At 42.4% G+C, this 24,092-nt stretch overlaps 1 protein-coding gene across 3 annotated transcripts in view; it reads right to left on the bottom strand.

Annotated features, from left to right (window-relative positions):
• The window catches only part of RASGRF2 (Ras protein specific guanine nucleotide releasing factor 2), a 242,945-nt gene that overhangs the window by 96,060 nt on the left and 122,793 nt on the right, over positions 1 to 24,092 (bottom strand). The window contains exons 13-17 of one of the 3 annotated variants that reach the window (XM_024122410.3): positions 23,094 to 23,176; positions 16,674 to 16,922; positions 15,746 to 16,134; positions 7,303 to 7,431; positions 4,222 to 4,311 (exon numbers count right to left, since the gene is read on the bottom strand). In XM_024122410.3, the coding sequence (XP_023978178.1) occupies positions 4,222 to 4,311; positions 7,303 to 7,431; positions 15,746 to 16,134; positions 16,674 to 16,922; positions 23,094 to 23,176 (940 nt within the window). The remainder of the gene's footprint in view (positions 1 to 4,221; positions 4,312 to 7,302; positions 7,432 to 15,745; positions 16,135 to 16,673; positions 16,923 to 23,093; positions 23,177 to 24,092) is intronic. The other 2 variants (XM_024122413.3, XM_024122416.3) reach the window with 2 other exon arrangements.

Genomic DNA, 24,092 nt, shown 5'->3' with positions numbered 1-24,092 from the left:
TAATGTTTTCATTAAAACTTGTAAATGAGATTCATTCTGTCTCCCAAACTTCAACTAGTTATCTTAAGACATTTTTATTGCAAAATGGTTTTTATATATTTTGGGAAAAAAAACAATAAAAAATATGTCTGAAATTGGTTTTAGGAATGCTACAACCAGAGAAGGAACAAATACACCTTCTCCATCTAGTTTAGTGATTCTCCATCTTGGCTCCACATAAGTATCACATAGGGAACTTTAAAAATCCTGATGCCCCAGATGTACCCAGACCAATCAAGTCATAATCTCTGGGAGTGGGACCAGTTATTGGTATTTTAAAAAGTGAGTCCAAGCCCAATTCACACCAAGCTCAGATCTACTATTGGCTACACAAGCCTGAGTGGTTTGACAGAGGAAAAAACAGATTATGAATTATCTATTTTACAAGTACGAAGTCACCACCAGTAAAGAACTCACTATTTCTCTAAGCAATTGTAACTGTGCCATTAATTTTCCTATAAATGCATTCAGTCATTCCTCTACTTTGTTAATTTACTCTGACTTGCATAGAATGGTAAAACCTATAATCTTTTCACAGATAATCAAGAGCTGCTTGTAGTACTTCCACTGCCATTATTTCTACTCTCATAAAAATAACCCACCTCACACTTTCATATTTCATTTTAGATCATTTCATAAACCCTATCATTAATCCCAGAGCTTTAGGTATACAGTAAGCACCATGATATGCTCTGAGATGTGTATTTATTGGATTTGCATTTCTATTCATATCATAACTATATCCAAACTGCACCTGCAGATTCCCTGTATCAGCAGCCATCTGAAAGGCACAGATTTTAATTCTACTTTAATGCAGAGCTCCTAAATTTGAGCAGATGCTTGAAAGTACATTTCAACCAGTGTGGTGGCTCATAAGACTCATTGTTTTTTGTCTCAATCTTGCATAGAGCTAAAACTTATAGAGTTAGCACTTATTTGACTGATTGATGATCACTGGTTCCACTCCCACCTCCACCCGCCACCCCGTGATCAAAATTTCCTAAAGCTGCTCTGATTCCAAGAATGATCAGGGCTGGACTCATAAACAGATTTACCAGGAAGCAGATGAAGTTTAAGCCTCAGGGCCTCTCAATGTGTATGGGCCTCTTCCAAAGCCCTGGGAGGTGCTCTAAAGGTTCGTAATTTTATATTCTTTTCCTCGAGGCAGATTGTGTAAGTGTTGGACCCCACAAATCCCAGATCCATCCACAGTGGGCCTAATGTAACTTGGCTGCCAATCGGAAGGCAAGCACTAAATAAACTGTGAAATCTTCATAATGTGAAGTTAAGAAGAATTAATTGTGTCACAATCGTGCCCACAGATCAGGCTTTCCTTCCTCTCCAGCAGAGGTACTCCTGTTGGTCTACAAGGAAACGGAGCATGACATGGAAGGAAGAGACACCCGTCTTTGGAAAGGACAGGCTCTAAGTCCTTAAAGAAGCCAGAGGGGAAATTCCAGTCTTTTCCAGTGTGTGTGGAAATCAGGCAGGCTCAGACCCGAGGGGGAGGACTGGCAATCCTGAGTACATACCAGGCCACCTTCCACAGATAAATCAACTTTCTCTGACTTTACGGCATGCACATCTTATCTGGCCTCTTTGTGAAGAAAATTTTCTGTCCATCCTTTTGCTAAATTTAAATACCTTTTAATGCAGTAAAAATTACCTTCTAAGCAGTCATTAAAGAGAAATGGCTTACATGCAAACGCCTGCAGTGAATATTTGAAAGCATAATCACTAACTGACAGTTCTAACCCAGAGTTGCCAGATTCCTGTGTATTTTGATGGAGGTACAGGTTGAGGGCAAGGAGGTGGGAGAGGATTAAAGCAAGAGGGAACCCGAAGAGGAGCCTGAAACATGAAAGCCCACTCTGCAGACCACAATGGCTTGGCCGGGCGGCACGTTGTTTCAGGCTATAAGCCACACACAGCAGAGCGGCACCACCAGGTGGTCCCATATTGCAGCCAGACAAGCAGACAGGGAGCCTGGAAAAATGGGTGCGAGCATGAGATGTTCACTTATCTACACCACCTTCCCTCCTGCTCACCTCTGCAGGCTCTCCACGTTCTAGTGTGCATTCGGGTCAGGAATTCCTGATTCAGAGAGTGGATACAAAGCCTGGTTTGAGACTTAAACATTAGGTAGCACTGGCTTCCTTCGGACACCTGTCGGTCTGGGTCTAGGGCTTCCCTGGCAGTAGCAGGCTCTCCTCTCGCTGACCAGCCAAGGAATCCAGATCATCTTCCTAGCACTTCCTCTCTTTCTGCTCCGTGTCCACCAGCCCTAGTGGCCTATGAACCCGAGCCCTTCTGCCAAGTTCTCATAGGCAGGTGGACTCTCCTGTGGGGCTAGATCCATGGAGCAGCCGAGCCCCAGGGACGTACTGATCCCTACTCCAAAACAGACCCTCTTTCGTACCACCATTAGCCACCGAAACTGACCCCTGTGCAACTTGCTGCCTTGACAGCAGGGCCACAGATACTGCCAAAGCCATCCTTTAGGTCATTTATGTCTAAACTTGAATCGTGTGGCTCCAGACCCCATTACAGGCAACATCAGCAGCAGTGTGATAAAAGAGGAGGTCCAGGCCGCCCTGCACCTAGCAATGATGGCTGTCATCAGTCAGCAGTCTGCCCCTCCTCAGTTGGCTCACTGAGGAGAGCTTTCTTGCTAAGGCTCTTTCAGCTGCAGGGGAGAAGCAGGAACAGGCTTGGACAGTGAGGAAGACTTGGCTACTGTGGTCACTTTATCCTCTGGCCCATCAGGCATGGACAAGCCCAAGCCTGAAAGCCAGTCTCCGTTAGAACTTGGCTTCAATCTCAGGTGAAAAAAAGATACCTTCCCCGACCCAGCCTCCAGCAAATGGGGAAATGGTCTCATCCTGAACTGACCTAAAAACTATTTTCCCTTACAAACCATATTTAAATTAAGAGACCTGTGAGGAAGCTCTGTATTTCACTTTTTCCAAAGACAGACTAGCTTGTGAGAACAAAAGACAGACGAAGGTCTTAGCAAATCACAGCTGGTAACCAGCTCTGCTGGAAGTGTAGGGAAGACTCCTTTATTATCTCATCAAAGAGATGTTCATTATTATAACACGTAGTCAACAACAGAAGCCGACTGGATTGAGAAGACATCAATACTATTACCATTACAGGCTGTATTGTGTTATACTGATGGGAATTGAGGGAAAGGTTCTGGGAATATTTGGGGTAAAGAACATCCCCAATTTGCCTGACCACATCCAGTGAAGTGTGTGTGGTAAACTATTTAAGATGTGGAATGTAGTCAAAGTGCAAAGATTTTTCATTCAGATGGGAGATACATATATATATATATATATAAAACTATGAATTACTATGGTAATTAATGTTCCTTATAGTATATCTCTTTGTTCTTACTTCAATTTAGAAAGATTTCACACAGACAGGACCTACCAGTTACTATTGTTGAATATAGGTTCATAGGCTTTGGAAATGGACTTCTTTGTGGTAGGTGAGCAATGGCTAATTAACAAAATACACCAAAAATACACTCCCGGAACACAGAGAATTAGTTTAGGTGAAGATACTCACAGCAACAAGGCTGTTTAAACCACATACGGACTTATTTTAACATAACGTCCTCCTTGCACATGAGAGAAGAGGACAGAGATCATGACTATAATTTTTCATCTACTTAAAATACCGTGCTTTTATTTCAAGTACTTCTTTACCCTGAAGATTTACTGACAGCAACTCAGAAAGCATCATGGAGCTACTGGAAATGAATTTTGAGTCCTCTAAAGCAATAGATCCCTCCCTCCTCCCCGCCCCCTCCACAAACCTTCCCTCCCACCTTGCATATGCTTTCAGCACTGGACTCAATTAAAAGGGAACCACGTGTTCTCGACAATTTGGCTAAAAAGGTTAAAGAACTCCATAAAACAACAGGAAAGAAATAACACATCCTTCTCTGATACAGAAGTTCTCAAAAGGGTTACCCACAGGCCACCTGTGTGAGGCTCACCTGAAGGGGCTTATTTAAAAGACAGTATCACACCAAGACGCACTGACTTAGGGGGCTGGGAATCTGCATTCTTAAGAAGCTGCCCAGTGTATCGTCAAGACGCTGGCAGGCAAGGACCACTGATTTACCATAAATTGCCATGTGTCTGCACTCAGCTGCTGGCCCCTACTCACCGGGTGGACTCCCATGTCCTGCTGCAGCTGTGGCAATTGCAAAAGCAGAAGCAGGTGAAACAGAGCAGGGGGAGTTGTCGGCCGTCTGTCCTGGTTATTTCAAAAGAATGGAAATGGCATGGTGAGGCAGTTGGATAATATAACGTAATACAAATTCTCATTTTCATTCCAGCACTGGATGAATGCAAATACCCTGCGTTGTCCTTATTAATAGGCAAATAACAAGATTCTATATTAGCAAGTCCATTCTAGGTACAGCCCCAAGAGGAATGAAAGCATACGTCTACACAAAAACTTATACGTGAACACTCATAGCAGCATTATTCATAACAGCCAAAAAGTAAAAACAACCAAATGTCCACCAACTGGTGAAAGGATAAACCAAATCAAAAATTCTCATACAAGGGAACATCATTTAGCCACAGAAAGGAATGAAGTACTAATACATACAACATGAATGTACCTTGAAAACATCATGCTAAGTGAAAGTCAGTCATAAAGAGTCACATGTTGTATGATCCCATTTACATTAAATGTCCAGATTAGGTAAATCCATAGAGACAGAGAGTAAATTAGTGGTTTCCAGGGGCTGGAGGGGAGACAGGAATGGGGAGTGACTACTAATGAGGACATGGTCCCTTGGTGGGGGAGGTGATGAAAATGTTCTGGAATGAGAGAGTAGTCATGGCTGCCCAGCCTTGTGAATATATAAAACCACTGAACTGTATATTTTAAAAGGGTGAATCTTATGGTATGTGGATTTTATCTCAATATAAAAAATATTTTTAAAAAATATTCTTGGGCTTCCCTGGTGGCTCAGTGGTTGAGAGTCTGCCTGTCGATGCAGGGGACGCGGGTTCGTGCCCCGGTCTGGGAAGATCCCACATGCCGTGGAGCGGCTGGGCCCGTGAGCCGTGGCCGCTGAGCCTGAGCGTCCGGAGCCTGTGCTCCGCAACGGGACGAGGCCACAACAGTGAGAGGCCCGCGTACCGCAAAAAAACACAAAAATTCTACATTTTACTGATGGAATTTTCTTCTCAAAATACCTTTAGAAGCAGAGATGGGTTCTAAAATCAAAGGATGCACTCAGCACCTTTTTGCAGCCCCTCTCACTCAGATACTTACACACAGCATTTGATAATATTGCTGACAACCTCACTGTTTTTCTCACCCAGGCTTTTAGTGAAGATAGTTCACTGTGATTCTGTGATTTTTGATTAGTTTGCCCCTAAAGTTATATAGTCATGCTTAAAATAAATGAGGGGAAGCAAAGAGCTGCTAAATGTGCCCAAGCATGAAAGCAAAGAACAGCTCTACCCTCTCCTTCAGCAGTAGCCTGAAAACATTTGTGAAACAAGGTGGCAAGTAGACAGATGAACAGGCAAAATTCAGCTACACAGTGAGAAAATGTGTGATACTCTCCCCATTTGGATCCACCATATTATCACAGATTTTGGCTTTCTTCCTGTATCGTTGGGATTTAGTCAGATCAGGAAAGAAACAAAGGTTAATCCTTTGTTTCTTGTTAATCCTTAGTTAATCCACAAACAGGATGAGGATTTCCAAATGATGTTTATATAAATTAAAAAAAATTTTTAATGAATATAAACATATGAAAGAGACTATACTAAAACAGAGCTCTAATAATAGTAACCAAGTAGATAGCATTTAACTCTTGCCTTGGTAAAGTTTTGCTTTCACAGGCTTTGGCCCCAAACTCTTACAGGTTTAATGAACTCAAGGGAGTCTGTCCCATGTGGCAATGGTCAAAGAAGTTGCCAAGGCTTGGACTGACCAAGGCTCTAAGAAGAGTAAAGAGATTTGGCTAATTCCATAGTAGTCCTATAACAAGCCAGGGAATCTAGCTTGTTACCTTGGGTTTTCAGAACTATCCAAATGTCAGGGTGACCCATGACTGACCAGGAGCCCCAAAGGGCTAATATCTATCAGGGCAAATCTGCTGACAACAGCCTGACCCAGACTAGCTTCTCTTGGAGGTGATGGCAATGAAAACAGCTTCCACCACGAGGCTAAGGCTGCAAATGAAATGACCATTTGGAGCCACGCACTCTATCTTTTGCTAAACTGCCTTACTTAAAGCAGGAGTATGACGGGCTTCCCTGGTGGCGCAGTGGTTGAGAGTCTGCCTGCCGATGCAGGGGACACGGGTTTGTGCCCCGGTCCGGGAAGATCCCACATGCCGCGGAGCGGCTGGGCCCGTGAGCCATGGCCACGGAGCCTGTGCTCCGCAATGGTAGAGGCCACACAGTGAGAGGCCCGCGTACCAAAAAAAAGAAAAAAATTTAAAAAAATAAAGCAGGAGGATGAGAATTAGAAAATGTCTATGTTTTACATGGGTTACTTAGGGTGAATCTGGTTTCATAATTGAATAATTTTCCCTTCCAATTTGAAACAATTGGCTTGAAGAGAAAAGAAGAAAACATTTCTAAAACAACTGTAATTTGGATATATTTACTTGAGCAATGAGGAGATAAAAGATTTCTGTCTTTTGCTCTGACAGTCTTCCCTCCAATTAGAAAACATTTGGTATATTCTAAAACAAATTATGGGATAATGTTTTATAATTTTCATAACTATAGAAAAGATACCAGATTCTGCCACTAGCAATAAGAAGACTGGAGTCCCATGCAACTGGACTTTATTTTAGCTGAAACGGTGTTCTTAATAAGGTCCCCCCCGGACAATTTTGTGTCCCAGATGAACCTATTTAATACAGACTACACTGGGATTCATGGTAAGGTATCAGAGTCTGGGAACATTTTGGTAAAACCAGCACTGAAATTCAATCAACTAGCAGCTAAGAACAGGCTTCTCAATTCAGGTTACTCCACACAAAGTGCCATGCAATGATGGGGTCAAATAAATATTGGTTATACTAATGACATACTCTCTAATCATTTATTTTCCGCTACTTGGTCCTACAGTAACATCTGCTTCCCATTTCTTTTCATAACCGAGACTAAAAATATTCGGGGAGTGAAACAGTAAGGCAAACAAAAGATTCAGGAGCTAGAATCATCCCTCGGTTGTGTGTTTCTGAGTCCCCTTCCGAGCGCTCACCTCCGGGCTGGCGGTAGCGGAGGTGCCGAGGAGTTGAGGGTGACCTGCAAGGTGAAAGTTCGGTGGCATCTGCCGTGGGGGAGCTTTCCACTCCTGCTCGGTCCACCGGCGCAGACTCTAGCACTGCTGCTTTAAAACATCATGAATTTTAACAACCAGGCCATGAATTCAAGAGTCTCTTGTCAGTATCATGCATGGAAACACAAAAGTTCATTATGGATAATAAGCATTTCATGTTAGTCTATATTTTTAAAGGACTTTATCATGAAATTGAGTCATTCTTCATGGCGGAATGTTAACGACACAAAGTCTAACTGTGGCTCATCTCCACACCTGTCTTGCTGAGCCTGCTGAGCCTGGTTGACCCTCCCAAGCCCCTTTTGTTCAACACAACAGACGTTACTGATAAAAAGAAGAGGATATGCAGTGGCTTCCCCGCCCGCCAGCATGTTTCTGCCTTCTTAGAGTGGGAAAAAGAGGGACTTTTTCCAGATGGTAAATGAAAATTGGGACTTCATTAGTTCTTTGCCTGGGTTGCTCCCTTATGACAATGAAAGGAGCCCCCCTGCCTAAGGACCTACAGCTGTACTGTCCAAAATGGTAACACGAGCCAAAAGTGGCTATGTAAATTTAAATGAGAACTAAATTTAAGTGAATACTTCACTTCCTCACTTGCACTGGCCACACTTCAAGTGCTCAGTAGCCACGTGTGGTTAGTGGCTACAGTACTGAACAGCATTTCCATCCTCCCAGAAAGTTCTATCGGTTAGCCCTGTCCTAGAGCTACAGATCAGCAGGAAGCAAGTGGAAATTTTTACAATGAACAGTTGAGAGATTTTTAAGATAATTTGTGCCTCTTCACTGCAGCTAACATCCCATGAGTAAAAGAAACAGTCCAGAGTCACATTTAAGCTATTACCACACCCTTTGCGCTAGCTTATTAACCAGGTAAAATTACAACTTTGTGTGTGTTCTTTGCAGGCAAAGCACTACAAAAATTTCATAAATTTCCAACAACTCTTCCATTTCTTTTTCCTTGGGCTTTTCATCAACCGATAAAAGCTGTGTCACCTCCACTAGTTTTCCATTTACCTCTGTCAGCAGAACTACTCTCAACTCAACTCTTTACCATTCCATTCAAGATTTCACTCAACAAACCTGACAAAATCCCTAATGACTTCACATAAAGCCATTTTTACACTTGCATGTGATTTACTCCCTTAGAAATATGGCCCCAAGTCAGCTCTTTTGAAAAACAAAGGGGCCAGGGAAGGGAAATGGTTAGACTCTTTCCTCGAATGACATAATTACAGTCAAGCTGGCAATGATGCAGGATGGAGACATAAAAATCAGTGCTTAGCTGTTAGTTTTATTATTTTCTAAATAACTCCCTCAAAATGCAGTAATAGAAGGCATCTGCTTTGCAAGAGCAAGCAGAATATCAAATGTATGTCCTTGGTCTGATTCAACCATTCATTCCTCTGAGGCAAATGAGCAAATCATTTAGTCAGTAATTACACTGAACCCAAAAAACTTCCCAGCGAGAGCGCTGGACAGACCCCGAAAGTCCACCGAAAGAACAGGAAAGCACAGAATAACACTGTAAGCAAACGGGCACCTACAGAGAGGAGAAACCATGCCAGCATTGGGGGGGGGAAGAAGCGTTTCCTTCTGGCAGGTTCACTTTCAGTCAAGTTCCATGCAAAGCAGCTTTGCCTGCAGAACGAGTGGGCAGATGTGGGCTCAAAACAAATGCTAAAATTGGGAGCACTTTCAGCCCACAGGCAGGCAATTTTCAAACTAAGAATACAGAAACAGACACTAGTGATGTGGGTCGTGCAGCGATGCTTAGACTGGTTGCACGGCCATGCGCCAAGAGAACGCTGATGGGGTAAGAGACCCAAACACAGTGAGTGAGCTGCCCCATGGCTCTCCTTTCTTGCCTGCTGTCGGTTATGTTTTTTGTTGAGATCTCACCATTGGATGGAATCTGGATGTGAGCTGGGCTGATATTTGGGCTTTTTAGAAGGACCCAGGATAGCAGAAGGTGGGGACTTCGTGGTAGGAAGAAAGAGGGGCACTGATGAATGTTGGGTGAGCCAGGAACAGATCTGGGGAGGTGGGTGGGGGTGAAACCAATTGCATTATTTTTCCCTCCAAAGTTCGTAGTCTCGCTCATTTTGAGGGATAATTCTTATTTCTCTTCTTTCCCTTCATGTCATTTGAAGTTCTCTTGCCAGGAAATATTGCAAGGCTGGCATTATAACAGCAATGACAATAAAACTGGACAAAGGTTACTAGCATTTATCAAAGATGGTACCCTGAAACTGTCTAGCTGGACAGCAGTGAGGGAGACCCATGACCTTAGTATGGGCCTAATGGTGAAGCTGATCTCGTGCAATGAGGTTTGTGGAGTTGCATCCTGAGGTGAAAAGTAGAAACTGTACAAACTCTTGGCACAGGGTTTCTTATTCAAGTCTGCCAGCTGTCTTAAGTGTTACCATTATGCAAAGCACACGCAAACATCTTTCAAATTAAAGACAGATCATTGTCTCCCTTTACTTTGCCAACTGGAATTTTCAAGACTAGATAGCAGAGTTAATACGGCAGCACTCTTGGCTTCTGTAGACATTCTGTGCACGCGCGCGCGCGCGCACACACACACACACACAGTTTGTCAGGCTGACACTGAAGTAAAGTGTTTCATCCATGACTTTTCTAGAACTATTCATGATCAGTATTGCCTATATGCCAATGCAAAATAAAAGGAAAAACTAGATCTATAATTCCTTTGTTTCCCCTTTTCAGAAAAATGCCAAAGAGCTCCCTAGACCCCAGTATAATTCTAAGCTTTCTATTCACAGTGTCTCCTTTATGAGGATCCACAGGATAAATTATTCTCAAGTCTCAGGAGCAAGAAAAGATGTGCCTGCACACCAATCTATTCTTAGCTTTCAATATGAATCACATAACTGATTACATTCAGAACCAAAATCAGAGTGACTTTAGGAACTGCAGAGGACCACACAGTACTCATTTGTTCACTAACCATACCCATGGCCTCATAGGATTTTCCTCCATTGCCGGATTTCCTTATCTATTTTAGTTTTAATCCAGTGTACCATGTGCCTCTTTGACCTACCATCTTAAATACTTTCAAGAACAAGATGGGAAGTAAATACATTAAAAATAATCAGAAGACAGCTACAGAAAGAGAAAAAAAATCAAGATGCAATGAGGTGGCCAAAAACAAAGTGTTTAATAAAAGGATTGCTGGAGGGGGGTGGAAATCATGGTAAAAATGAGAGCTAAAGGGGGAGGTATTAGTGGGTAGACGTGACTAAGACACACGGGGCAGAGGAGCGGGCATCTCTGGAGATGAAGTTGGCTCTAATGGGCTTCAACAAGCGCCATGGGCCACACATGGACACAACCCTGGAATGTCCCCACCTCCCACAGTGAGAGGAGCTCTGTATTTAACCTTGACCTGGGAACTGCAAAATCCTATTTCTACTCCGCAAACCATGTGGATAAACTGACCCTTGAAATTCTAACTGCAAATCATCTGTTTGGGGAAAATCCAGTGGAGAAACACAGAGGCAGTAAGCCCTCAACTTTGGCTATTTCTCTAATGTGAGAAAGAACCTACTATTTCTGCCACACCATTATTCATGGACCCTCTCCATCTGCTGGGCCCTGGTCAGAAGTGATCCGAGCTGCTACATAACAAGCTCTCTAGCTGATGCTAGCTGTGCCCACAATGATCCCTGATCCTACCTCTGCCCAACACCTACACTGACAAGTCTTTGCAGCCTTTGTCAGTGTCCTTCCCTGAGAGATTGATCTGGTTCTTTCACATTTATCTTGGTCTCCCCAAGTCTAAACTTTTTCCAGCTTATCATTCCTGGGGAAAAACTAGTGATTCCTACCAGTGATCACACCTCTATCTGAGACAGCAGGCCAAACAGATGCTACGATATGGCATTGGACCAACGCTATACACTTTGGGCTTGGACTTCAAAGACCAGAACTAGGGAACTTGGTGACCACTGTGGAACAATCCATGTGTAAGTTAAAGTGTAAGAATTAATTAAGATGGGTAATGGGCAGCTTGACTGAGGACCTTTAGAACTACGAGATGTAGTTAGTCTATAATGCAGAAAGGAATAGATTTTTCGTTTGCTCCTCTATTCAAGAAAAAAGTTAATACCTATACTACTAAGCATTAGCCAAATTAAAATGCAATCTCTGGGAAATTGCAAAAAAGGAGAAAGATTCTCACCGTACTCCTGTTAGGAGGCCACTATCAAAAGAAAGAAAATATTAAGTGTTGGTAAGGATGCAGAGAAATTGGAACCCTGTACACTGTTGATGGGAATGTAAATGGTGTAGGCACTATCAAAAACAAAAATTTCCTCAAAAAATTAAAAATAGAATTACCATATGATCTAGCAATCTCACTTTTGGGTATATATGCAAAAGAACTGAAAGCAGGATCTTGAAGAGATAACTGCATACACATGTACACTGCAGTATTATTCACAGTAGCCAAGAGATGGAAGCAACCCAAATGTCCATCAATAGAGGAATGGATAAAGAAAATATGGAGTATATATACAGTAGAATATTGTTCAGCCTTAAGAAAGAAGAAAATCCTGGCACATGTTACAGCATGGATGAACCTTGAGGACATTATGCTACGTGAAATAAGCCAGTCACAAAAAGGCAAATACTGTGTGATTTCACTTATATGAGGCATATAAAATAGTCAAGCTTGGGACTTGCCTGGTGGTGCAGTGCTTAAGAATCTGCCTGCCAATGCAGGGGACATGGGTTCAAGCCCTGCTCTGGGAAGATCCCACATGCCGCAGAGCAACTAAGCCCGTGTGCCACAACTAATGAGCCTGCGCTCTAGAGCCCGCGAGCCACAACTACTGAGCCCACATGCCACAACTACTGAAGTTTGCGTGCCACAACTACTGAAGTCTGTGCGCCTAGGGCCCGTGCTCAGCAACAAGACAAGCCATCACAATGAGAAGCCAACGCACCACAACGAAGAGTAGCCCCTGCTCACCGCAACTAGAGAAAGCCCGCATGCAGCAATGAAGACCCAATGCAGCCAAAAACAAATAAATAAATATTTTTTAAAAGTAGTCAAACTCATAGAAACAGAAAGAAGATGGTGGTTGCCAAGGGCTGGGGGGAGGGAGAAATGCGGAGTTGTTCAATGGATATAGAGTTTCAGTTTTGCAAGATGAAAAAGTTCTAAGTATGTATTGCACAACAATGTGAATATACTAAACACCACTGAACTGTACACTTAATGGCTAAGATGGCCAAAAACAAGTAGGAGGAAGAGGAGGATTCTTCAGCAGAGTTTATAAAAGTTTACTAGATGCTAGAAAGCCCCAGGAAGACTAGTAGCAGGGTTTCCTCTACAGAGCTGCACATGGTGTCAAAACTGGACAAAAGCTGCCCCTTCAGAAGCACTGGACACTCCTGCTCTCAGAAATGGGTTTCACCACTGGGGGTTACCATCAGCCCTTTGCTCATAGGTTCTCTTTGCCCATAAGTTTGCCTGTTTCCTCCGTCCAACTGAGACAGGAAGGAAAAGGGCAGAGCACAACCCTTAAAAGAATGACACAACCGGCCTTCCCTGGTGGCGCAGTGGTTGAGAGTCCGCCTGCCGATGCAGGGGACACGGGTTCGTGCCCCGGTCCGGGAAGATCCCACATGCCGCGGAGCGGCTGGGCCCGTGAGCCATGGCTGCTGAGCCTGCGCGTCCGGAGCCTGTGCTCCACGACGGGAGAGGCCATAACAGTGAGAGGCCCGCGTACCGCAAAAAAAAAAAGAATGACACAACCAGGAAGAAGAATAGGATACCACAAAAAACAGTTAGAACCTACTAAGCCCAAGATGGTGTAAGATTTGACTCCTAGGAGACCTTGAGCCTCATTATATACTCATTGTAATGCATTAACACACTAAATGACACACCCACCAGTGCCATGATAGTTCCGAGGCTGACCATAAAAGGCCAAAAAGTGGGCGGTGGCCCAATTCCTGGAAATCCCCACCCCTTCCCCAAAGTAGCTGGAATAATCCTCCCACTCGTTAGCCTATGAAATTACCCAGCCCATAAAAACTAACGGCCCCAACACCAGGGGCCACCTCTCTCACCTTCTGTCTATGGAGTGTGTATCTCTCTAAATAAACCTGCCTTCACTTTACTATGGCTCACTCTTGAATTATTTCTTGCGCGTAGCCAAGGACCCTCACTTGGCGGCCTGTCCCAGGGACTCACTCAAGACCTGGGACATGACCATCCTTTGGTGCCCCATTTTTTCCCCACAACACAACCTATCTATCCATTCTTCTTGGCTCATGTCAATGACACTTCCTGATTCTGCTCAAACCTTATCTTCCCCGCTTTTCACCTTCTGGAGCACTCCATCTATACCTCTTGTACCATCTGCCCTATACTTACGTTTTGCCCACCTTCTCCAGGGAACTATATATAAGGGGCCTGGGAATCATCTTATTTACCATTATGGACCCTGTAGCACAGCAACCTGCACAGAGAAGGTGGTCACACAATGACTCCTGAACAGACCTTACCATGTTCTCATCCCAGCCTCAGGGGCAATCAAACCAAAGCCTCAGAGTCACAAATGTCTGGCACTAAAATGCTTATTCCTAAAGCTCTCCTAACTCAAAATAACATGAGAAACCAGACTTACCTCCAGATTTCCCCTCTCCTATTTAATACAATCCAATAAAGGAGGGGAAAAGAACTTTCCATATTCTGGGAAGTTCCTGTGCTTCCCAGGGCGCTCTGACCCAGAAGGGAGGTTTGAGAAAAGCCTCCCAAATTCATTCCCACCATGGATATTCCCAAGCACTGGCCTGGATCAAACCCCAGATGCACCTGTCACCTTGTGCATCACCTCATTATTCCCAAGAAAAATCCATCCTGATTCTACTAAAGCTTGTTGTTCTAATGACTTTTTAATTATCTTCCCCCGTTCATCCTCCTTAGTTGCTAATGTGTCAATTTCAAGAATTTCTTGTTTAAACGGGTGTTCCTTTTGATGACAACCGCTCCAGTTAAAATTCCATTAAGTACTTCACTCAGAAAGCTTATTGAAGTGATCTGAGCTAGAAACTACAAAGAATCTTGAAGCAGGTAGAAAAGCAGGGGTCTATGCTTCCATCTGGGTGATCCTCTTTAAAATCTGGACACTTTGTCTGACTTATTGCCCAATTTTTTATTATGTTATCAGTAAAGAAATCAGTTACTATATAGTAAAAAAAAAAAAAAAAAAGCTGTTTGCTAACTTGGCCATGAAATCTTTTTTTATTTTCATCACAGAAACACTGGATTATAAAAGAACAAGGATCACCTCCTCCAACCCCTATGTTGTACCAAGCTGAGGAGGTAGGGAGATGTGCCACAGGAATCCTTGATTAGTTCCCTGAGTGTTTTGCTTGATTTATTCATTTAACAAAAATTTACTACCTGCCAGGCACTGGCCAAGGCACTGACAGTACAGAGGTGAACAAGACAGACAAGGTTGCTGATCTCATGAGCTTATATGGGAAGACTGTCCAGGCAGAGGGATAAACAAGTGCAAAGGCCCTGAGGCAGAAATGACCCAGGTGTTTCTGAGACACAAAAAGGAAATCAATGCGACTGTAGCCTAGCAGATGAGGGAGCGTGGCAGGAGCAGGGGTTAAAGAGAGAGACAGCATCCAAGTCTCATAGGATCTGAAGGCCTTGGGAAGACCGATGTGCTTTATTCTAAATGTGATAGGAAGTCATTAGAGAATCTAATCAGGAAACCAGATGATCTAATTCACATTTTCAAAAACCACTTTGGTTGTGTCATGGACAATGAACACTGTCTCAGACTTAACTTTTCTCCCTATGTCTCTGTTGTAATAGGGAGCGTTGCCTTGAAAACTAAACTGAAGAAGTCATCTTAATGACCTAGCTTCCAGGTTAGGTCGTCACATTAGCAGGGAAAGGCTGGAAGCTACAGGTGCTTAAGGTAGACACTGGAGGAGGAGAAGGCTCTGAGGCTCAAGGTCATGGATGAGGACCATGGCAACCTATCTCTAATGCCAAATATCATGCTATGCTCTTTAGCCAACCAGCCTTAATTCCACCAAGAACCTTCCAGTGATAACCCTTTAGATGACAACATTCTTCCATAGACAACTGACTGCAATTAGCCTTTTATCATAGAAGGCGGCTAACCTTGCTCTCCTTCCACAAAGGCCAGAGGGAACTACAGGAATTTTCTCTTCTAACTAGCCATTGTATTCATTCTACTTTCTATGCAGAAGTAGGAAAGTTGTAATGAAAGGAAACTAGGGCTCCAGAAGGAATGGTGGGGAAACAGGGGGCCAGCAAATGCGGGGTATGGCAGCTGGATAATACCTCTTTGAATACTTCGTTTTAGCTTGTTACACAGATCCACGCGGGGGTTATCTACATGCTCTTCTACAGATCCTGGGCTTTGTTCTGGAGAAGAAAGGCCTCGGCTAAGATCCAGTGGTACTTTACCAGTGTGTGGTGGTGGGGATGCAGCAGGGCTGTGAGTGGTTGTAGGACTGCTGGACGCTGAGGAGGTGGTCAGGTCCAACGCTCCTATCCTTGAGTTCAAGGGAGAAGTCAAGGACAACTTTCTGGCCCTCACTGGGGAGGACGTTCTGGACACAGCCAGCGGTGGTGGGGAAGAGAATTTGCGACACAGGCGTGGGGATTTGCCATCCACCAAGTGTTCACCTCTGCTATTCTGGCTGGTAGCGAAGAACAATTCCAAGGACCTAAAAATAAGAGCAAAAGCTATTAACAGGTTGTAGCCAAGTGAAAATGAGTCCCCTGATGTTATTCAAGAACATGCTCCCTACATTAAAAGGCCACAATATCATCACACTTCTGTTGCTGGATTCACCTTCATTTAAATGCTGCATGTATACCACACACTTGCCAAAGGAACACAGACACTATTTAGGCTTAGTCTAATCCCCTGCTACTAAACTGTGGTCCAAAGACAAGTAACACCGGTAACGGGCTCCACTCCAGACCTACTGAATCAGGGCCTGCAATTTAACAAAAAAGGAGAAAGAAAAGCCCCAAACAATAGAGTTATCTTCCAAATATTCACAGGGCAAGCAACGGCCACTTGGAAACTTCAACTACTTCCCTCGGGAACTATCTGTGACCTCGACTCCCCCACTTCTACTGGTGGGGCCTGGCAAGTTCAAAGGCAAGCCAGTGCCCTGCAGAGCAGGGCTGCCCATCTGCACAGAGACCCAGGGACCAGGTGGGCCACACTTTCATCACAGGCTAGTGCCGGGCCTACCTGACGGGGATAGAGGTGAAAGGCCTCTTGTATATGTCAGAAAGCTTCCCCAGCACCACGGCTGCCGTTGTGAAAATCCGATAGGTGTGCAGAAAGGTATTGAGGAAATCGATACTAAGAAACCGCAGGTCTGTCAGTCGCTCCAAGAGGCGCTCCACGCTGGCATAACGGATCTGGGGCACTTTGCAGGAGTTGAGTGTTTTACTGAAGCAAATGTCAGTGTCATCCTTGTGAAGACGGGCATCAGACCTACGCACAAGGCAGGAACATGAGGACAAAACCAGGGCGCGGCTTGCCTCTCGGCCCCTGAGTATCTCAATATTTGTAAATATATACTCGTGTCTGTGCTTCTCCTTACATTTGATGAAAGATGTGATAGGACATATTACATACAACAAAGCAGGGCTGTAAAAACATCAAACGTGCCATTATAATTTAGGAAGTTCAGAATTAATTGTGGAGACGTTAATAGTTCATTTCACTCTGTGAATTCCTTCTGCAGGGGAGGAAAAATAATTTTCCCTCTACCCTCCTGAGTTGTTGGCTGAGATCCTGTGATAAAAGACAGATTAACAAGAGAAAAATAAACAAGTTTATTAACATGTATACCTCACGTATACATGGGAGATAACCAGGGGAAAATGAGAAACTCACAAAGGTGGCTTAGAACTCAGACTTAAATACCATCTTATAGGTAAAGGGAGGTGGAGGGTACGTAGGCCTCTCAAGGGAGAGTAAATGATTTTTAGGAAAGATGAATGAACCCTTAGAATAGATGGAAGGTATGATAGTTTGTGACAGTTTGCCTGCGTGTGATGTCGACATCTATTCTCTCCTGTGACAACTGTCAATCTTCCATGGTTGGTGAAACTCCTGGGAAGGGGATTTATGACAACTGAGTTCCTTTTGGAGAATCTGTCTTTAGGCAGATAAGAAGAATTCAGAAAAATCCTCTCTCTGCATTTGCTGTTTTTCAAGTGCCTATAGCTCAACATAATCAATATGCCACAGTGGCATATTATAGGGTGGCATATTCTGCTACCCTTCACTTCTTTCTCTGGTTCAATCATGTTTTATTAGGAGATTAAAGCCAAAGCCCTATTTAGGAGGGGCACTGCTTATGCCCTCAAATCAGAATATCAGAAGTGTGAATAAAAAGTAGCGGGTGGGCTTCCCTGGTGGTGCAGTGGTTGAGAGTCCGCCTGCCGATGCAGGGGACACGGGTTTGTGCCCTGGTCCGGGAAGATCCCACATGCCACGGAGCGGCTGGGCCCGTGAGCCATGGCCGCTGAGTCTGCGCGTCCAGAGCCTGTGCTCCGCAACGGGAGAGGCCACAACAGTGAGACGCCCGCGTACAGCAAAAAAAAAAAAAAAAGTAGCGGGTGATGTTCTCCCCACAGAGGGTTGGGGAGGAAGAGGAGACCCAAATATCACTGCTGTTATCTGTGGTTATTTCTTTTTCTCACTTCTAATTTTGTACATTTGTGCTTTCCCCCTTTTTTCTTGATTAAACTAATAGATTATATTATTAGGTATTTTCCCTCTGGAACCAGCTCTTTGATTGCTCAATTCTACTGTTTTTCTATATTTTAATTTATTAATTTCCATTCTTATCTTAGTTATCTCCTTCCTACACTTTCCTACAGTTGATTTTGTCATTCTTTTTCTAACTTCTTGAATGTTAGAAAAAGTTAATCCATTTCATTCTTTCTGGCTGATAAATGCATTTAAGGCCAACCTTTTCTTTTTTTTTTTTTTTTTTTTTTCAGTACATGGGCCTCTCACTGTTGTGGCCTCTCCCATTGCGGAGCACAGGCTCCGGACACGCAGGCTCAGCGGCCATGGCTCACGGGCCCAGCCGCTCTGCGGAATGTGGGATCTTCCCGGACAGGGACACGAACCCATATCCCCTGCATCGGCAGGCAGACTCTCAACCACTGTGCCACCAGAGAAGCCCAAGGCCAACCATTTTCTGATTACAATTTAATCCATAAATTGTGTGAAATGTTGTGTTTTCCTTACATTTTCAATATTCTGCAGTGTTAAAAATGTCTTCATAAAAAAAGTAATGGCTGTAATATAGGCAGTCAACTCTTCTAAAGATTCCCGCTGAACAGTACACACCTGCCCACCTGCAATGCTGGGCTTTTCTCATTCTCTAAAACCTCCCACCTGGCTGCTCCTCAACCCATCACCCTGAGGCCCTTGCACTGGAAGCCTGCAGCAGCCTCTCCAGGTGGACAGCAAACTGGAGGGAAGATTCACACAGCAGCCCTCAAGATCCTTGGCTGTGCTCAGAGCCCTCAGCCCATGGTGCACCTTTGTTAGAAAGGGCAAAAGAAGCCGGCATAGAGGCCAAGTTCATAAGATGAAAAGCTTGGAAGCTGAGGCTGAATCCAAGTGGGGCTCAAAGAAACGCATACCTTCGCTAGGACTGCCCATAGCCTTCACATTCCCATCTGAGACCCCATGTCCCCCTTCATGGCAGCATGTCAGAACAGACAGTCAATGAAGTCCTGGATTTCACCACTTGATTAAAGGATACACTACAGGGCCAGTGATGTTCAGTGAGGCAGCTGCTTGCTAAGAATCAGCTGGCTTGTTGTGAGTGCCCTTAATTAGCACTTCAAGGGATTTTAAGTTATATATTTATTTTCTTTGGGATAAAAAGAAATCAATAGCTTCCTTAGCTTGCTCTTGGAAACGTTCCACCCCAAAGTAAACTCAGTGCAGATGGAAGGACTTCACTTGCAGGCTTGAAAGAGCATTTTAAATGAGTAGCTTACTTCTGGTGAGGAACTAAGGGTGGCCTGTTAGTTAGTTTTAGTCACATCACTGATCTCGAAAATACATAAGTGCATCTTTTGAGATTCTTGAAAATAGCATGGCTCTTTTTTGCACTTAGTATGTGACCCTCAACCAACTTTACTTTTCTGGTTCTTAATCTTTCTCATTTGTTAAAAGACCTTAGAAACTTTTATGAATCAACCAGTCTGTCTAGAGGATGGCTAATCGAGGTAATCACTTTTTCTCCCACCATTTTCCCACCTAAAATCTCTATTTTCTAAGAAAACTGAGGGCAACTATTACTAAAAGAAAGCAAACGTTAGCCTATATACATAAAGCATAAAACATCACTTAAAGGGATATAATCACCTAATAAATGTCATGATTTTGCATTCTATTCATTGTTTTGAGCTTTGCATCTTTTGACTATAATTATTTTAACCAAACACTAGGAGGAAAAAGTATATTGTAGTCAACATGAAATTGAAACTAATTGCACCACTGTCCTTCAAAATTATGACTACATTTTCATTTAAAGTAAAGAAAAGAAATTAAATATTATGAAATTATTTAATTTTCTTTTATTACGTTGAATGAAATCTTAATTTCCTAAGGGACCCTCAAGAAGATACAATGCGTTACTTAAGCCTCCTATGATAATAACAACTCCTTTTTGGTAAACACTTAAAAAAGTAATTTTGAGACATCAAACCCAAATCACCTATTGTAATTAGTAAGTTTTATAAGGAAGTGAGTGCCTGCAAAGTAATGCCATTAGGGTAGGATAATTTTTTCTTTTAATTCTGTAAAACATCTTTTTTTTTTTTTCTCATTGCATGTAGCCAGAGAGATGTGCAAGGAGGCAAGAATACAGAATTTAGGGTAGAATAGTGCCATGGAGGAGACTATCAGCAGGAACAGAAATTGCAAAATCATCCTCTTTTTTCTGACTGAGGAGAACCAGGCTGAATGAAGCAGGGAAAAATAGAAGGAAGAAAGATATGAAATACATGAAACTCTGCCTTGGGAATATATCTAGTAGAGTACAGATGGGCATCCAAACATGTGTGGCTCCAATAGGAAATCCCTACAGCCCGCGATACAGGTTTCTGTTCTCCCAAGAGAGTGGTTCCAACTCATTGCAGTGACCCTCCCTGTGCACCCAAACGCAGGAAAGTCTTGGTCTGTACAGGAGGCAATTATATCAAATACAAATGAGATTGGACATGGGCATTAGTCAAACTGCCATCACAGAGGAAAGAAGATGCATTCAGGTGCCAGCCGTAACTTGGTCAGGCACAAAACTAAAGTTTTTCTCTGTACTAATTTTTAAAGTGAACAAAATGTATACATAGTGGGTGTGCAGCTGCCTGAAGGTTTAGGAGCTAATAACTTGGCCACCAAGTCCAACTAATTCTCATTCTAAAGCAGATTGGACTTTCATGGCTGTCTAAGCTTCATGAAAGTACTCTTAATAAGGAATTAAGATAATATATATTATTTTGTGAAATATTAAAATAAGACTACTATGGTAGAAAACTAATAAGAAAACTAACCTGGTGATGTGAACTCAAAAATTAAGTCATAGTTTGAAACTTTTGACTTAATATTCCATACTTGGTTTTAATTGTAGTATCGTACATTTTTAACCGACCTGTTTTTTTAAAACTATACTAAATTTAAAACCTAGAAAACTGAATGCTAAAGGAATCTTTGCCCGAGAGTTTTAAAATGACCCTACTCAAAATATTTTAAAATTTGACTAGCAATTTAAAACAGTATCATCCTTTTATATTTTTTCTGTAGTAATTATGGCACTAGTATAATGTACTCTGCCTCCATCTGATACAATAATTAATAAGTTTTAAAGTTTATACCATTGGAATGATGCTAATTACAATTAATACCTATCAGAAGAGAAAAGTTGATGTTGTTTCTTTGTCTTAAACATCTCAGACCTAAAAAACGTCCACATAAAAAGGCATGGAAGACAAACATTTTCTTAGTTTCATGTAACTTTTTTGGAAAGATATAACAGGACTGCTTTTAAAAATACATTTTATTCTTAGAATTTGGACTGCAAATAACCAAAAAATGCGAGTAGGGAACAATTTGGTTAGCTTGAAAATCCTCCCAAAACAATTTTTGAATTTGGAAACAAAAAAGTATGTAGAGACAAAAGCATTAATATAGAGAGCTATGGCACACAGTTATTGATATAACTTCTCATTTTAAAACTATAGTTTCCTTAGTGATCATATTAAATTATAGGATTTGCTTTTTTGTTGTTTGTATGTTTTTGTTGTTTTTTCCAGTGTTGATCACTTTCTTTTTTTTTTTTAACATCTTCATTGGAGTATAATTGCTTTACAGTGTTGTGTTAGTTTCTGCTGTATAACAAAGTGAATCAGCTATATGTATACATATATCCCCATATCCCCTCCCTCTTGCGTCTCCCTCCCATCCTCCCGATCCCACCCCTCTAGGTGGTCACAAAGCACCGAGCTGATCTCCCTGTGCTATGCAGCTGCTTCCCACTAGCTATCTATTTTACATTTGGTAGTGTATGTATGTCAATGCCACTCTCTCACTTCGTCCCAGCTTACCCTTCCCCCTCCCTGTGTCCTCAAGTCCATTCTCTAGGATTTGCTTTGCTAACAAAACATACAGAGAGCAGGATGGCAGGCCTGGGCAATAGCCTCTGGGACAAATCCATATACAGGCTGTGGGTAAATGGTACCATGGAAAAGCCAGTTAATTCATGTTGAGTGTCTTCAAAATCTAAATGTATCTCTACAACCAAATCTGACTAATATGATTTACACCCACTGAGAAGACAGCAAAAGAATCTGCCAAACTTTTGTCCACCCTCTGACACATCTGGCTATCACAACTTTACTTATTGAACTTGAAATTTTTAAAAAAACTTTTTATTTTATATTGGAGTATAGTTGATTAACAATGCTGTCATAGTTTCAGGTGCACAGCAAAGTGACCCAGCTACACATATACATGTATCCATTCTCCTTCAATCTCCCCTCCTACCTAGGTTGTTACATAATATAAAGCAGCTACCCTGTGCTATATATGGTCCTTGTTGGCCATCCACTCTAAACACAGCAGTGTGTACATGTCTATCCCAAACTCCCAATCTCTCCCTTCCCCCCACCCTTCCCCTCTGGTAACCATAAGTTCATTCTCTAAGTCTGTGAGTCTGTTTCTGTTTTGTAAATAAGTTCATTTGTATCATTTCTTTTTAGGTTCCGCATGTAAGCAATACCATACCATAAGATATTTCTCTTTCTCTGTCTAACTTACTTCACTCAGTATGACAATCTCTAGGTCCATCCATTGAACCTGAAAATTCTGATAGGCTTTTGTACTGAGGAAGGCATCTGAACAGTACGAAAAACTATTTTTCTATGTTGTGAGTCAATAAACTATGAATCTGAAAAACCATTGTGATAGTCTTATTATTTATAATGGCATATCATGAATTATCAATCACATTACTGTCAAACATATTCAGAGTAGGAAGCAGAATCCTACTGAAACAATATTTTATTCAGGGTTTTACATTCTCTACCAATTTGATCCTGATTAAAATGTAAGAGAAAGGATTATCACACTTACTTAATCATATGTGGCACAGAAACTTTGGAATTTTCTTCAAACACTATAGTCATTAAACCATTACACCGTATGTTGTCCACACACTGTGAAATTAAAAAACAGACAGTTAAAACCCACAGGAAAACCTAGGCAGAGCATATATTCCCAGAATTATTTATAATCACAAAACAATTTAGTTTCTCATTTGTGCACGCACGCACACACACACATACACACAGAGGCAGGGAAACATTACACATTGATGAACAGATTCAATATCCAAATACCAAAACTGTGTACCTGGCAAATGCCTGAGGATGGATATAAGGGCTACATTTTCCTAGAATGTGTTTCCCAAGGATTCTGAGCACAATGTCACATCGGCACAATTCTCTGGCAGTCCCAGCACTACTTGAGAAGTTTACACCTCTAGTGAGGTATAAACTGCCTCTGCTATATTCATTCTCTGCCCTAGGGGGTGGTATGGGGCAGGCAGAGTAGAAATGGTGGCTTGCTTGGATGGAATTCATCTTCTCTCTCACTAGTAAGCTCTGTGCCTGCTTCTCGGTGCTTTTTGCCAATAAATTCCCACATTTTACTAGCTTCTCTAGCAGTTTCTACTGGCACCATGTTAGTTTGGTGAGGATGTATTGTATAATTTCTCCTGTTTCTGGCACACATAAAGCCCTGTTCATCTCCTTTCTCTTGTCTTTCAGGAAATTTTGCTAATTTTCTCTACCTTTTAAATTTATATCTATGCCTTATCAATTCAAAATTTCCATTTACAATTACTTTGGGTTAGAGAAGGATTTATTTTGAATTATATGTATTCTCTTTAAACAAAACAGAAAATGAAAAAAGATTTAAACAATCTTTAAAATCAGAAATTACTTTTAGGGCTTCCCTGGTGGTGCAGTGGTTGAGAGTCTGCCTGCCGATGCAGGGGACGCGGGTTCGTGCCCCGGTCCGGGAAGATCCCACATGCCGCGGAGCGGCTGGGCCCGTGAGCCATGGCCGCTG

This window comes from Physeter macrocephalus, chromosome 8 (genome assembly GCF_002837175.3).
Source record: "Physeter macrocephalus isolate SW-GA chromosome 8, ASM283717v5, whole genome shotgun sequence".
NCBI classification, from domain to species: Eukaryota; Metazoa; Chordata; class Mammalia; order Artiodactyla; family Physeteridae; genus Physeter; species Physeter macrocephalus.
The sequence above is the reverse complement of the archived record's forward strand: the minus strand, read 5'-3'. Positions and strand labels throughout refer to the sequence as shown.